At 67.8% G+C, this 14,713-nt stretch overlaps 1 protein-coding gene across 1 annotated transcript; it reads right to left on the reverse strand.

The window, feature by feature from the left end:
• Nucleotides 1-3,096: 3,096 nt before the first annotated feature.
• Nucleotides 3,097-14,141, reverse strand: IGSF9 (immunoglobulin superfamily member 9). The gene is made up of 20 exons (XM_083879104.1): nucleotides 13,920-14,141; nucleotides 13,438-13,629; nucleotides 9,812-9,964; nucleotides 9,532-9,683; nucleotides 9,241-9,358; nucleotides 8,976-9,117; nucleotides 8,670-8,815; nucleotides 8,422-8,564; nucleotides 8,214-8,354; nucleotides 8,021-8,137; nucleotides 7,490-7,640; nucleotides 7,253-7,376; nucleotides 7,005-7,180; nucleotides 6,671-6,921; nucleotides 6,505-6,589; nucleotides 6,000-6,170; nucleotides 5,819-5,864; nucleotides 4,056-5,249; nucleotides 3,457-3,602; nucleotides 3,097-3,355 (listed from the first exon to the last, which is right to left on the reverse strand). Exons 1-20 carry the CDS (start codon nucleotides 13,969-13,971, stop codon nucleotides 3,162-3,164), a joined length of 3,894 nt encoding a protein of 1,297 aa, XP_083735230.1. The 5' UTR covers nucleotides 13,972-14,141; the 3' UTR covers nucleotides 3,097-3,161.
• Nucleotides 14,142-14,713: the final 572 nt, after the last annotated feature.

Here is a 14,713-nt window from a genome sequence, read left to right on the forward strand (position 1 = left end):
GGGGTGGCTCTGTTGGCTGAGGTCAGGCTGGGGGATAACTGTGGTGTTCCCCACAGTGTCACACAGGGTGGCTGTGGTGAGGACAGGATGACTGTGGTGACAGTGCCACACAGGATGAGGATGGGGTGGCTGTTGTAGGGACACAGTGGCCATGGTGACAGGCAGACACAGGGCTGTGTGGGGACAGTGTGGCTGTGGTGGCTGAGATGAGGATGGGGTGGTTTGCGTGGGGCCTGAATGGCTGTGGTGGGGACAGGGTGACACAGGGGAACTGCATGAGGACAGTGTGGCTGTGGTGGCTGAGGTGAGGACACAGTGGCTTTGGTGGGGACAGTGTGGCTGCAGTAGCAGGGACAAAGTGACCATGATGGGGACAGGCTGGCCATAACCCCTCAGAAGATTTTGGTGGGGGCAGTGGCTGTGGTGACAAAACCTGTCACGGTGGCAGTAAGGAATGAGGCTGTGATGGGGACAATGCCCAGGGGACAGAATCCCCACAGTGGCACATGGTGGGTGCCAGAGCCCTGCTTTGATTATGATGGGGACAATCAGGGCCTGGCTCTGGTGGCAGGGGGACAGCTCAGGGCTGGAAGGAGGACGTGACCTCCCCAGCACCCACAGTGTCCCTGGTGGCGCCGGGAGAAACGATGGCGTTTGCACAAGTCCCGTCTCCATGGGAAGCGCGACCAAAACAACAAACAAAACCTCGGCTTGAGGCCACCGGCCGCCTCCAGAACCGGTGGCAGGGCCACTGCTGCAGTGTCCCTATCACCCCACCCACTCTCAGCACCCAGCTCAGCCCCCGCCATCCCCAGCCCACCTGGAGCTCAGCTGTGGTGCCACCAGAACTCGGCTGTGACGGCACCGTCATGTTGTGGGACCAGCCCAGAAGTGTCCCCTTGCTCTCCCTGGGCCCCTCCCGCACCCATGGGTGCCACAGGGTGGGGTGTGTGTGGTCACTTCAACCCTCTAAGGGTTGTGGGTGTCCCCTGGGGATTTCGGGTGGTGTTTCCTGTGGCTTTGGTGACATGGGTGGGGGACACACGGAGGAGGGGACCAGGGCAGGGAGTGGCACATGGGTGACCCATGGGACATGGGTGACATGGGGGAAACAAGGCCAGGGGGTGACAGAGAGGTGCAGGAACAGGAGTAGGATTAGGAGTGACAGGAGAGAGGTAACACAGGGGCAGGACCTAGGGGTGACAAAGCAGGAGATTGAGGGGTGACACAGGGGGCAGGACCCACAGAGGGGAGGAGGCCTACAGTGACACAGAGCAGGAGTGAGAAGGTCCCAAGAGATCTGGGTGACAGGAAAAGTGACACTGGGGCAGGATCCTGGAAGGTCTCAGCCAGGGGATAGTGATCTGGGGACAAGACCCCCAGGGGTGGCACAGGGCAGGAGCCAGGGGACAAGGCTGGGGACCATATGGAGGTGATGGGGTGTCACAGGGAACCATTCTGGGGGGACACAGGTGGGGATGATATGGGGGATCACACAGGCAGGACCCCCAAAGGGCACAGTGGGGGTTGACACAGCAGACACAGGGGGCAGGGGACCATGGGGACAAAGTCAGGCAGGGACATAGGGCAGGATGAGGGGCACACAAGGGCAGAGCAGGGGGCATGGTGTGATGTGGGGCAGGGCCAGGGGACAATGGGCAACGGGCAGGGGGACATGGGGTGGACATCACAGGGGGACATCATGGGGAGACATGGGGGGACAGGAGTGGGTGTGGCAGAGGAAGAAAGGAGGAGGTGATGGGGGACATGAGAGGACATAAGAGAAAGTGGCAGGGGGGCAGGGGAATGTGACAGGGGAAAGGGGAACACCCGGGGAAATGATGGAGGGACACCAAGAGACAGGGGTGGATGTGACCGGGTGACATGATGGGATTATGGGGGGACATGAAGTGGGCGTGGCAAGGGGACACAGGAGGAACTAATAGGGGGCATGGGGGGGACATGGGGTGGGCGTGGCAGGGGAACCAGGAGGAAGAGATGGGGGACACAGGGAGACAAGGTAGGACGTGGCAGGGGGACATGATGGGCGGACGTGGCAGAGAGACGCAAGGGGACATAATAGGGGGACATGGGGTGGGCGTGGCAGGGGAACAAAGGGGGACGCGGTGGGGGGACGGGGGGTGACCCACGGCGGGACCCCGCGGTCCGTGACCCGACGTGACCGCGCCGGAGCCCACGCGCGACCCCCGGTGACGTCATGGTCTGCCCCGCCCCCGTGACGCGCTCCCGAGCCATGGCCATATAAGGGCACGAGCGCGCGGGCCACGCCCATCCCGCGCGCGGGGCCGCCGCCAGGCCCCGCCCCCCCGGGGGGAGGACGAGGAGGGGGAGAACCGAGGGAGGGACACCGGAACGGGGAGCGGGGGGGCTGCGGAAAGCGGGAGGGGACAGGGACATTGGAGAGGGGACAAGAATGGCGGCCACCCAGATAAGATGGGGAGGACACCACTGGGGAGGATACTGATAAGATGGGCGGGGGTACCAGGAAGATGGGGGGACAACCCAGTGAGAAGATGGGGGGGGTACCCCAAGGGAGGGTCACTAGGAAGATGAGGGGAGACATAAGGAAAGTGGGACTATGAGGAAAATAGGGGTACAGAGCAATTCATGGGGGGACAGGAGAAGATCGGGGGTACCAGGAAGATGGGGGGGACTGCAGTGGTGGGGGGGCGGAATTGATAGGGGGAGGCTGGGAAGATGCGAGCCGGGAATGGGATGCCGTGGCCAGGGATGAGGAAGATGGGCACAGAGGAAAATGAGGGGAGAGCAGAAGGGGAGCCTGCACAAGCCACGGAGAGTGGGACGAGGTGGGAGGGGGGCACCGAGAAGATGGGGAGCAACTGAGAAGATGGAGGGGGGGATAGGATGGAGTGGAAGGCATGGGACATAGGGGCCTGGAGGGAGATGGGTGATGGGAGTGGGTGGTGATGGATGGGGGTGGACGAAAGGGGTCGCGGGCCCTGCAGGGAGCACGAGGAGCAGGGTTTAGAAGGAGGGGGGAAGTGGCAGAACCCTGGATGCCTTGGGGATGCTGGGCGCCCCCGCCAACAGGAGCCAGAGCTGCTCTCACGCCTCTTTATTCCCCTCCTGCCCATCCTTTCACCCCTGACCCGGGGGATCCCAGGGGGCCCCGGGGGTCCCTAGAGCAGCGTGGCCAGCTCGAAGCGCTCGGAGCAGCACCCGCGGGCTCCCACCCGCTGCCGCCGCTGCTGGGCCCCCTCCCTGCGGCGCCGCGCCCCCGGCCCCTCGGGGCGGGGGGTCTGGCCGCGCTCCGGGGGACCCCCCGTCCCCAACGCCTCCGCTGACACCGAGCTCACCGGGGCCGAGCAGGGCTCTGCAGGGAGATAGGCAGCGTCCGGCCCCGCCGCGGCACCCGCCGGGGCGGCCACGGGGCCCTGGGCACGGGGGTGGGGGGCGCGGGGGGGCCGCACTCACTGTGCCGCTGCAGGTCCCGCAGGGCGATGGAGGAGCCGGGCCGGGCCGGGGCCGCGCCCCGGTAAAGCTGCAGCGCCTCCAGGAGCTCCGACTCCAGCGCGAACTCTGCGTCCCACTCGTAGTTCTCGTCCACCGAGGTGTTTCTCCTGCGGGAAGGGGGCGAGGGGCACGGCCCGAGGGCGTGAGACCCCAGGGATGGGCTTAGGGGAGACCCCAAAAAGTGAAACCCCGGGGGATGGGTGTGGGATCCTGGGGATGGATATGAGATCCCAAGGATGAATGTCAGGAGAGACTCCAAGCTCCAAGTCCCCGGGGATGGGTGTCAGGGGCAGATCCCAAGGATGAGCATCAGATCCCAGGGATGAGGCACCACCCTGAGGGATGTGGGGACACAGCAGGGAGCTGCCAGGGGTGCTGGAGGAGAACTGGAGTGGTCTCTCGGGACAGGGACAATGCGGGGGTGTCCCCAGGGCACTGCAGGGCTGCGAGGCAGCAGAGTGGCTCCGTGCCAGGACGCCCCATCCCAGCTCCGTGGGACAGGCCCGGAGCTGCCCTAGCACGCTCCAGGAGCTCATCCCAGTGCCCTGCCCACGGCTCACCTCTTCCCGGCGCCAGGATCCATCCTGCCCCGTCCCTCCTCTGCTGCCGAGCCCCCACTGTGCCAGCTGCCCCCGTCCCCGAAGGGGGTGCCCAGGAAGGTGCCCCCGAGGGATGGTGCCAGCGAGGGGGGCCGCAGGAAGGAGCCGCTGCCCCGGCCGCTGCTCTGGCTGGTCAGGCTGCCCCGCGGGAGCTTCTCCGGGGGCGCGGCGTCCGGCGGCCGCCCCGGGGCCTCAATCCGGAGATGGGGGGCCGGCTGGGGGGCAGGCCCGGGGCTGGGGGAGCGGGGCCAGGAGGGGGAGCCGGGCAGCGAGGCCTTGGCGGGGCCCACGAGCAGCCGGGGGGGCTCAAGGAACGCGGCGGTGGCGGGCGGGGAGGTGGCGTTGGCACTTGTGTCAATGCAGTCCGGGCACAGCGTCCGCCCCGTGCGCGGGGGGCTGGCGGGGGGCTCCGCCCGGGCGCCGGCACTGGGGGGCTCTGCCTGCTCCTCTGGGGGGGGCCAGTCGCCGTCCACACACATCTCCTTGAAGAAGGGCAGGCTGAGGTACTGGAGGATCCCGCTGATGGCCGGGGGGCCGGGGGACACCGGGGGGGCGGCGGCCGGCTGGGGGGCGCTCTGGCGGGGCGGTGAGTCCCAGGGGGGGCCGTGGCGGGGCCCGGGGGGCTCCTGGCTGGCGCTGTAAGGCAGGGTGGCGGCGGCGGAGGCCACGGGGCTGACGTCGGTGATGCTCAACGCCACGGCCTCGTCCACGGGGCTGCTGCTGCCATAGCCAAAGTAGCGGCCGTGGCGGTGGCCAGAGGCCCGGGCACCCCGGCGGGGCTGCCCCGCGGGCCGGGGGCGCAGCGAGACCCCCCTGTGCCACACGGGCTCGTCCTCTTCTTCCTCTTCCTCGTCCTCCTCCTCCTCGGCCGGCAGCTGGTGGTAGGGCTCCAGGGGGTCCCGCGGAGGGTCCGGCTGTGGCCGCGGGTCAGTCTCCACCACGAAGCGGCCGTCGGGGCTGCGGCAGATGCGCTCCAGCGGGACGTGCTCCCGGCCGTGGCTCTCGTAGCTGGGGTAGCGGGAGCCGGCGATGCTCAGCCCCAGGCTGGTGCCGGCCTTCTCACCCCACAGCAGTGTCCGGTGCAGGCTCCGGCACGGCGACGGCTGCAGCTTCAGCTTCACCGTGCTGTCGGGGCTACCAGGGCCACGAGAATTGCTGCAAGGGAGAGGCAGCAGCTGCAGCACCCCCAGCCGTGCTCCCAAGCCCTCACAGCCCTGCTCCTGCACTTCCCGATCCTTTCTCCAGCCAAAACTGCCCTGAGGCAGCACACGGGGTGAGCCCCAGCCCCAGTACCCCACACCTAACACCCTTGGTCAGTGGCAGCAGGGGGTGGCTGGCTGTCCCCAGCCTGTCCCTGTGCCCCCAAGCAGTGGCAGAGGGATGATGAGGAGTGCAGTAGGATGGATGGAGGGAGTGTGGCAAAGGAGGAGAGGGACAGGGATGGGAACATGGCATGTGTGGGCAGGAGTGGGATTAAAGGGAGTAGGATGTGTGGGAGTGGGACCAGAGGAGTGACATGGCAGGAGCGGGACAAGGAGGGAACAGGACACGGAGGAGCATGGCATGGCAAGAGAGGGACAGGGAGGGAGCGTGGCATGGCATGGCAGGACAGGGAGGGAATGTGGCATGGTGGGAGTAGGACAGGAAGGTAGTGGGATGGAGGGAGCATGGCAATGACATGGCAGGACAGGGAGAGAGCGTGGCAATGGCGTGGCATGACTTACTGTGGAGGTGGGAGCTTCTTGCTGGGGGAGAAGACGAGTGGTGGATCTGGAAGGCCATGAGAACACAGGGGGATCACACGGCGAGCAACTCAAAACGTGATGAGGAGGAGACGGTGGCACCCACTCGGTCCCCACCCAGGCTGGCCTGTCCTTTGTCCCCTGTCCCCTCCCCAGCTTGTACCTTGGCGGCGCTTGCGGACACGCGCGGCGCGGCGCCGGTTCATGATGCAGGCGGCCATGGTGCTGAAGATGACGGCCACGCTGAGGAAGCAGATCCCCCCGATGACCCCCGCCAGCACCGGCTGTGGCAGCAGCTCTGGCAGCTGCGTGCGGGACGGGTACACCTCCATCCCTGCCACACACAGGGCACCCATTAGGGCAGGCACAGCCCCCCTCGTGTCACCACATGTCACCAGCATCATGAGGACACAGCAAAGCCTCAGCTCTTGCCCCACCAGGGCTGCTCTGCCCTTGGGGGGACCTATGCCCTCCTTTGTGGGCACCAGGAGAGGAGACGCTCTGGTCCATGAGGCTGAAACCAAGGCACATCTGTGGCTCTTGCTCCAGCTTTAGCCTTGGAGGTCCTGCTCTGCCCATGACCCCAGTTTAGCAGCAGAGACATGGGGATGGGAGCAAGATGAAGGGGGTTCTCTTTTTGGAATTTGGATGTTGCAGCCTACCCTTACCTGCTGTGGAGACGTTCACTGTGTTGCTGGGGTCGCTGATGTAGCTGCCAGCAAAGGCCACCAGTCGGAACTCATAGAAGGCGTCCTGGGGGACACAAGGCCATGAACCACATGGCCATAGTGGCCACCAAGCCCTAACCCACCCCAGAACCCGGCCAGACCTCACCTTGATGAGCCCTGGCACCAGCACCTGGGTGTCAGTGCCGGGGATGGAGCGCTCCAGCACCTCCCAGCCGCCCTTGTCCTGCCGCAGCTCCAGTGCGTACCCGCTCAGGGCCACCGAGGCACGGGCAGGGGGGTCCCAGCGCAGCAGAACCCCCCGCGCAGTCTCGTTGGCCGTCAGAGCCCGCGGTGGGGACAGGAAGACGTGCACGGTCATGGCCGGCGGCTCCGGAGGCACTGTGGTCACTGGGAAGCCTGAGGAGAGAGCAGAGGCTGGTACAAGGTGGGAACGGGAGCCTCCTGAGGACTTAGGGGCTGTTTTGGGGAGCTCCCCTTACCCCTGGGCACGGAGGTGACTATCTGGCTGAAGGGGCCACTGCCCAGCTTGTTCTGGGCCAGGACGCTGAACTGGTAACTGGTGTCTGGCTGCAGGTTCTCCACCAGCAGGTGTTGAGCCCCCGCTGGCACTGACAGTGACACCCAGTCGTGGTGTGCCCGTGGCGGGTGCCTCACCCTGGGGACAGGAGGGACCCATGAGCCCGGAGCTGAGGGCTCTTAGGGGGGCACAGCAGGGGTGGGCACTCACAGTGGGGTGTACCAGACGCTGAACCTCTGGAAGTAGCCTCCATCAAAGCCTGGCTCCCAGGAGATGTTGGCTGCCAGCAGCAGTGGGAGCACGGAGACATTAGTGACAGCGTGGGGACTGGTACCTGGTGGGCAGCAGTGTCACACTGGGGGGCTTGGACCACCCCTTCCAGCACGGGGTGGGGTTTGCATTGTCCACCCCAGGACCATCCCAGCCCACCAGTGACCAGCAGCTCACCCAGTACATGGACAGAGGTGGCAGCGGTGATACTGGCCACCTGGTTGGTGGCCGTGCATTCCCAGACTCCGTGCTGCTCTTTGATGAGGGGGTGGAGGATGAGGCTGCTGTTTCCATCCACCTGGGCACTGCTCTTCCCCACACTGCCCACCTGTGGGGCATGGACACGGTGATGGGGGGCCACCACCAACCCACCCCCGTGCAGGGCCGGAACTGGGACACCACCACACTGGGGACAAGGGGACTTGGAAAGGGGGATGTGACCCACCACCCTGAGGCTGGTTTGGAAGCCAAGAGCCATGTTTTTTTCAGTTCTATAGAGGACAGCCAAGCAAAGTGACCAGAGGCCCTTCAGCAACCATGTGATGGGACCCCAGTTTGGGATAGGACCCAGCATTTGTGGGTAGAGGAATATAGCCACAGGAGTGATGTAGGGACAAGGACACTGCTCCAGAAATGATGCCCTGGAGGCCAAAAGCAATCTCTGTCCCCATGGGGGCTTAACTGGCCCCTCAAAGCAGCAGCCCCTACCTTCACCCAGGTGATGGTGGGGGGGGGATCCCCGTGAGCCGTGCAGGGGATCACCAGCTCCCGGCCCACCTCCTGGAAATATTCCTCCTTGGGCCGCACCGTGAAGGCAGGAGGGTCCTGCAAGGCAGAGGGGCAGTTTGGGGGGCTTGGCAGGGGGTGCAGAGCCAGGAGGGGACCCCGAGGGGCTCCTCACCTTCAGCAGGACGCGCGTGGGCCGGGACTCGCCGGCGGTGCCGTAGCTGTTGTAGGGGGTGCAGCGGTACAGCCCCAGCGCGTCGTCGTTCCCCGTGGTGATGACGATGGAGCCGTCGGGCCGCAGGGACCAGCCGGGGAGCTGGGAGAGGGGAACGGGTGAGGAGGAGAGATTTGGGAAGGGTGGAGTGAGGTGGGAGTGGCCATACCTTGTCCAGCTCCAGCGGGCGCCCATCCCTCGTCCAGGTGACGGAGAGCAGGGGGGGGTTGGCTCTGGAGGGGCAGCGGATCACGCCCCGCATGCCCTTGGGCAGGTGGGTCTCCGGGAGCATGGTGGTCACCTGTGCTGGGTCTGCGGGGACACACGGGGCTGGGGTCCCCACGGGGCACCGCTGTTCCCACCACAGCCCCCGCAGCGGGGACCCCTATGGCCTGGGGGTGCAGGAGGGGGTCTTACAGAGCACTGTGACGAAGGCCGAGGCAGAAGGCGGCTTCCAGAGCCCGTTGCTGGGGGTGCAGGTGTATTTCCCAGCGTCGTCTGGGGTCGTTCGCTGCAGCAGGAGGCTCCCATCCACCAGGACACGGACCCGAGCCTGGAGGTGGCTGGGAAGGGATGGGACAGCTCTGAGTGGCACAGTTGGGACCATCCCCGCTGCACTGGGGTGATGGATTTGCCCCCACCACACACCCAGCCTGTCCCTGGCACTCGGGGCCAGGTTTGGGGGGCACAGCAGCCCCCGTGCCATCCCCATTTCTGCCGTACCTGAGGTGGAAGACATTGCTGCTGCCCTGGAACCAGGTGTAGGTGAGGTTCCCTGGGTACGCCTCAGCCTGGCACGCCAGAAAGGCATCTTGGGAGATGTTGACAGTGACGTTCTGGGGTGGCACCACGATGATGGGTGGCCCTGGTGTGTGGGGCAGAGGGGCAGTGAGGGCTTAGGACAGGGGATGGCTGCAGCTGCTCCCAAAACGGACCATGCCATGGCTCCCTCTGTGTTCCCATGGGCTGAGGGACTCCCTGTCCTTACCCTGCACGAGCACACGGGTGGTGTGGGTGACAGTGCCCTCCTTGCTGGACGCGTGGCACGTGTAGGTGCCCGCACTGGCGCGTTCCACGGCGGCGATGCTCAGTGTCCCGTTCCTCACCTGCAATGGCACCAGCTGTGGTACGGCCACCAAGGGACAGCAACGTGCCCCATGAACAGGGTGGTGGCAGCAGGCAGGTGCCACCACAGTGGGGATGGGCACTTGCTCTACAGCCAAGCATGAGACCCTGGCCACACCCCACAGAAGGGTGACCAGTGGTTTGTCACCCTCACCTGCACTGTGTCCCCGCTCTGGACAGGCAGGTCACTCCTCTTCCAGGTGACAACAGGCTGGGGGTTGCCAACAGCCCTGCAGGTGAGGCTCAATGCAGCCTGGTCCCGCACCTCTACGTATGCAGGGGGGGTCTCCAGGAAGGTGGGGGGTGCTGGAAGGCAAATCCAGATCCAAACCCTCAGCCCCACATCTGGCTCAACTCAGTGTGGAAGCCCAGTGTTTCCAGAGCCAGCCCTGGGAGATGTGGGCAGAGCAGGTGAGGGTGGGACAGGCCAGTACCATTGACGGTGAGGTGGATCCAGGTGCCGTTCTGGAAGTCGGCGTCGGTGCTGTGCCGGTCGAGGAAGAGCACCCGGCACTCGTACCAGCCCTGGTCCTCGGCACGCAGCAGGTCCAGGCGCAGCGAGGCACCTTCCTCCAGCCGCACCCGACCTGCGCGCCCGGCAGCGGCTCAGGGACAGCCACGTCCCCGGGTCACCCCCTCCCCGGGCCATCCCGTCCTCGGGCCACCCCCTCCCCGGGCCATCCCCTCCCCGGGTCACCCCCTCCCGGGGTCACCCTCTCTCGGGGCCATCCCCTCCCCGGGTCACGCCCTCCTCGGGCCACCCCCTCCCCAGGGCGTCCGCCCACGCGGGCACCACGGGGGGCTGGGAACGGCGGTGCCAGAGGTTGGTCACAGCGATATTCAGCACTAAACGCATGGCTAACACGCAGAGGAGGCGACAGTGGCTCTGTCACCCGCCCCCGAGGAGGGTGGCCTCGGCGGGGTCCCCCAGCACGGCGGGTCCACGCACTTCGAGCATCGCTCGCAGCGGCCGGGCAGGAGTGACCCCAGCACCCCTCCAGCTGCACATCCCTCCCCCGAGCCCCTTTCCTCCTTCCCGAGGGCTCTTCCCCCACGGCTCCCTCCCCCTGGGAGCCCCCCCGGCGCTCTCACCCTTAGGAGCCCTGCTAAGCCCCGGCACCCCCGCACTGGCCCCGCTCCCCGCGGCACGGAGGGGTCACGGTGAACCCCCGCCCGCCTCGCAGGAACGAGCTCTGCAGCTCCCCGGGGGCACACGGTGACCGGGGCTCCCCCAGGCCGTGGGGGCCTCGCCCCGCGCCAGCCCCACGCCCCGCGGCCTCTTTGATGAGGAGAGGGATAAGGGCCGAAGCGAGAGCGGGCGCAGCCCGTTAATCCCTCGGGCTATTATCAGAGCCATAATCGGCTCAGGGTGCAGCGGGCAATTGGCTCAGCCCAGGCTGGGGTGCGCGGCCAGCGGCCCCCAACGAGCGCACCGGCATCCCCTGTCCCGGGCACCCCTATCCCGGGTACCCCCTGTCCCGGCCATCCACTGCATGGGCACCCCCTGTCCGGGGCACCCACCATCCCGGGGACCGCCTTCCCCAGGCACCCACTGCCTTGAGCATCCCCTTCCCCCGGCACCCGCTGTCCGGAGCGCCCCCTTACTTGGGCATCCATCACCCCGGCACTCCCACCCCGGCCACCCCCGGCCCGTGCCAGGTGCCCTTGCTCCCGGGACACCACCGTAGGGTCACAGCCCCGGCGCCGGAAGCACCGGAGCAGCCCACGATGCTCCATCAGCATCCCCGGACCCGCAGCTTCCCGAGGGGCTCCCAACACAGGAGGTTTGGGGAGCGCCGCTGCCAGCTGTACCCCGTGTCACAGACGGTCCCCACTCACGGCCCGAGGCACCGGAGCCCCGGCTGGCACCGCACGGGCGCCGCTGGCAGCGGGGTTGGGATTCCGTGTCCCACCGGATTCCGTGTCCCGCCAGACGAGCCCGGCAAGGATGAGGAGGAGGAGAAGGAGTGGCAGGAGCCGGGCAGGCGGGTTTGGGCACCGAGATCCAGCCTGAGCCGTGCGAACCCCGCACACAAACACGTGCAAACCCTTCCCACAGCGCGCAGAGCTGTCTCCCTCCCCACTGCCTTCACCCCACAGCTGTGGGAACGAGGGGTCCGCCAGCCCTCGCCCCAGACCTGGCTCCCACGCCGGGCCCTGGGAAGTGGGACAGCTTTGGGAAGCTCTGGGAAGCCCAGCCCCGCCAGCAGCTGCCAGCCCCCAGCCTCAGGCGCGGCGGGAGCAGCCGGCTCCCGAACAAAGGTCCCTTTGGAAGGGATCAGAGTGGCCTGGGGACGCCCCTCAGCCTCCCTCTAATCCCCCTGTGCCGGCCCCAGCCCCCTCCTCCTCCTCCACCACCTTGCAAAAACAAAACCCTGTGGCCCAGCATCCCCCCGCGCCTGGCAACCGACATTCAGCGGGACAAAAGGGGGGGACACAAAGGGGGCTGCGGCCCCCGCCACGCGGCCAGAGCCGGGGAGGGGGGGCCTGAGCCAGGCCAGAGACCACCGACCCTGTTGAAGGGGAGGGGACAGTGGCCCATGACACTGTGGGTAGTGGGGGCACCCAAGGGAGAGCCGACCCCCGTCTCCCCAAGTGCTGTCACAGAGGCAGCTGCAGCCCACCCTGTCCCCGGGACGCCCCAGATCTCCCCAGGAGGGACACTGGTGACAGCAGTGGCCCCTTTGGGTGACACCTGATCTGATCCACCTGGGAAGCGCCGGAGAGAGGGGCTGGCGTCGCCCTGCACCCACGGCCCCTGCCCTTCCCGGCGGATGGAAAACAAGCCGCCCCGCTGCCATGGCGACGGCCGCCAGCCCCCCTGCCCACCCACCTCGCCCTCATTCCAGCCACCAGCCCCTTCCCCCAGCCCTGATCCCAATCTGCTCCCGCAGCCCCCGGGGCCGAGCTGGCGGCGGGGACGAGGGGACACGGGGGGGCTGCGGGCAGCCCAGGCAGGACACTGCCAGCCCCTTCCTGGGTAACCGGAGCTGCGGCAGCCCCGGGGCCCCTCGGCGCTCAGGTAACAGGAGCCCAGCCCTGGCCTCCCGGCAGAGCAGGTGCCTCGTCCTGGCCGGGGGGTTCGTTGTCCCGCTGGTCCCCCAGAGCCAACTCGGAGCTGCTGAAAGCGTCCCCAGGCGTCTCCCAAAATCCGTACCCTCCCGTTCGGCCAGGGAAGGGGCAGCAGGAGAGTGGGTGTCCCAAACGAGGTGATTTTTAGGCAGAGGACAATTTTGGCAGGCGGGTTTGGGTCGTGATCCTGGCATGATCCGGCCCCCCGAGGAAGGGTCGGAGCACGGATTTCCATGCGTGGCTGGCACAGAACGTCGGGGTTGGGCTCAGCCCAAATCACCCACGGGCCGCCAGCCCTTCCTATCCCCAGGGGACACTCCCGTGGCCTTCCCCTCGCTGCTCGCAGGGATCCTCTCACTGGGATTCCTCCGGCTCTGCCACCGCTCACTTTAAATACCCAGTAAAGCAGCGAATATCCCCCTCCCACGCCCAGCCCGTCCCCGGCCCAGCTTTGCTCCAATTAGCAGCTCCCCCGAAATCCCCTCCCCAGCCTCAACCTTCAGGCGACCCGCACGGGCCGAGGCAGCGCCCGCAGCCCCCGGCACGGGGCACCCCGGTGACACCGGCCCGGGGTGACACGGCCCGGGCAGTGCCGGGAGGGGCAGTTCCATCCCGCGGGAGATGCCCCGGCAGCCAGAGGACACGGGGGTGGGCTGAGGGGCCTCTCCCACATTTGCCCCGTGGGGATCCCTCCTGCTGCCAGGCTGGGCAGGGATGTGCATCCCCTCTGCCAGCTGCGGACCCCCATCCCTCCTGCCATCCCTGGGGATGGGGATCGGGACTCACCTGCTGCAGGGACCTCCCTGGCCCCTCACCGTCCCCTCCCACCCCCCGAGACCCCTGGAAGAGCCCCCCACTTCCTCGGGAGTGGGATTAAGGTGGTCCAACAGCAGCAACACCCTGTAGGACCCAACCACAGCGAGTGGAGACACAGGACAGCCCACGGGGACCCCCGGAACCCCCCGCCCGCCCCGTGCCCGCGACTCACCCGCGTACTCGGGGTCCACGCGCGGCGAGTAGAGCCCGAACTTGATGAAGATGGGGAGGACGAAGCCGAAGCGAACCCACTCGATCACGTAGAGCGGCGGGCGCGCCTCGTGTGCGCCCAGGAGCCCGCAGCCCAGCACCGCGCTGCCCCCGACGCGCCCCACCACGGCCCGGGGCTCGCTCCGGCCGCTGCCTGCGGGACCGGCACCGGGCCACGGGTCAGACGGGACCCGCCGGGATGAACCGGGACGGGGGCGGGACGCACCGGGACGGAGCGGGACCCTTCCCCCGCCCCCGGAACTCCCCGGGACCCGGCGCCGGCCAAACCGACCCCACCGCGACACACCGGGACCTTCCTCCCGCCCCCGGAGCCCCCCGCCCCCGGTGTCCCCAGCTGTCCCCCGCCTCCTCCCGCCTCCTCGGGACCCGGCACCGGCCAGACCGGCCCCGCCGCCACCCCCGCTCCCCGGGGCGGCCCCTCACCCCCGGCTCCGGCGAGCAGGCTGAGGACGGCGGCGCGCAGCCACCACCGCATAGCCCAGGCCCCCCTGCGGCGGCTCCCGCGGCGTCACCGGGGCCCGCGGACCGGCGGGCTCGGCCGGGCAGCCCCGGGGGCACCGGCCCCGGGCGGGGGGCGCGGGGGGCTCCTCGTCCCGCCGCTCCTCATGCCCGGCCGGCCGCGCTCGGCTGCGCTCGGCTCTTCCCGGCTGCTTTCGGCTCTTTCCGGCTCGGTTCGGATCCGTCCGGGTCCGCTCGGCTCCGGCCGCCGCCGCCGGGCGGCCGCAAACAAACCCGCGACGCCGGGAGGGGCCGCCCCGGCCACGCCCCCCGCCGCCCGTTGCCGCGGCGACAACCAATCAGAAGCCGCCGCCGGGCGCTTCCCGAGGCGACCAATGGGGGAGCGAGGCACCGGGAAGCGAGCGACGCTGGGAAATGTAGTACTCGGAGGGGAGCGGGGAGCATGTGGGGTGACACGGAGGGATATAGGGGGGACAGCGAGGGGGACATGCGGGGACACATGGGGGATCACGGGTGGAGCCGGGGGAGGTACGGGAGCCTACGAGAGGAGCACCTAGAAGGAGGACACGAGTGGGACACATGGGTGGGACACACGTGGGACATAGGGTGGGACACGGCGGGGGCACGAGGAAGGCACGGGGAGGGACTGGAGAGGACACGCGAATGAAAAACACAGGTGGGACACACAAAGAGGACACATGGGTGGGATATGGGGACACACTGTGGGACCGAGGGAAGCCGAGGGGGAACACATGGGT

Source organism: Zosterops lateralis (assembly GCF_965231275.1).
Source record: "Zosterops lateralis genome assembly, chromosome: 27".
Taxonomy (NCBI): Eukaryota; Metazoa; Chordata; class Aves; order Passeriformes; family Zosteropidae; genus Zosterops; species Zosterops lateralis.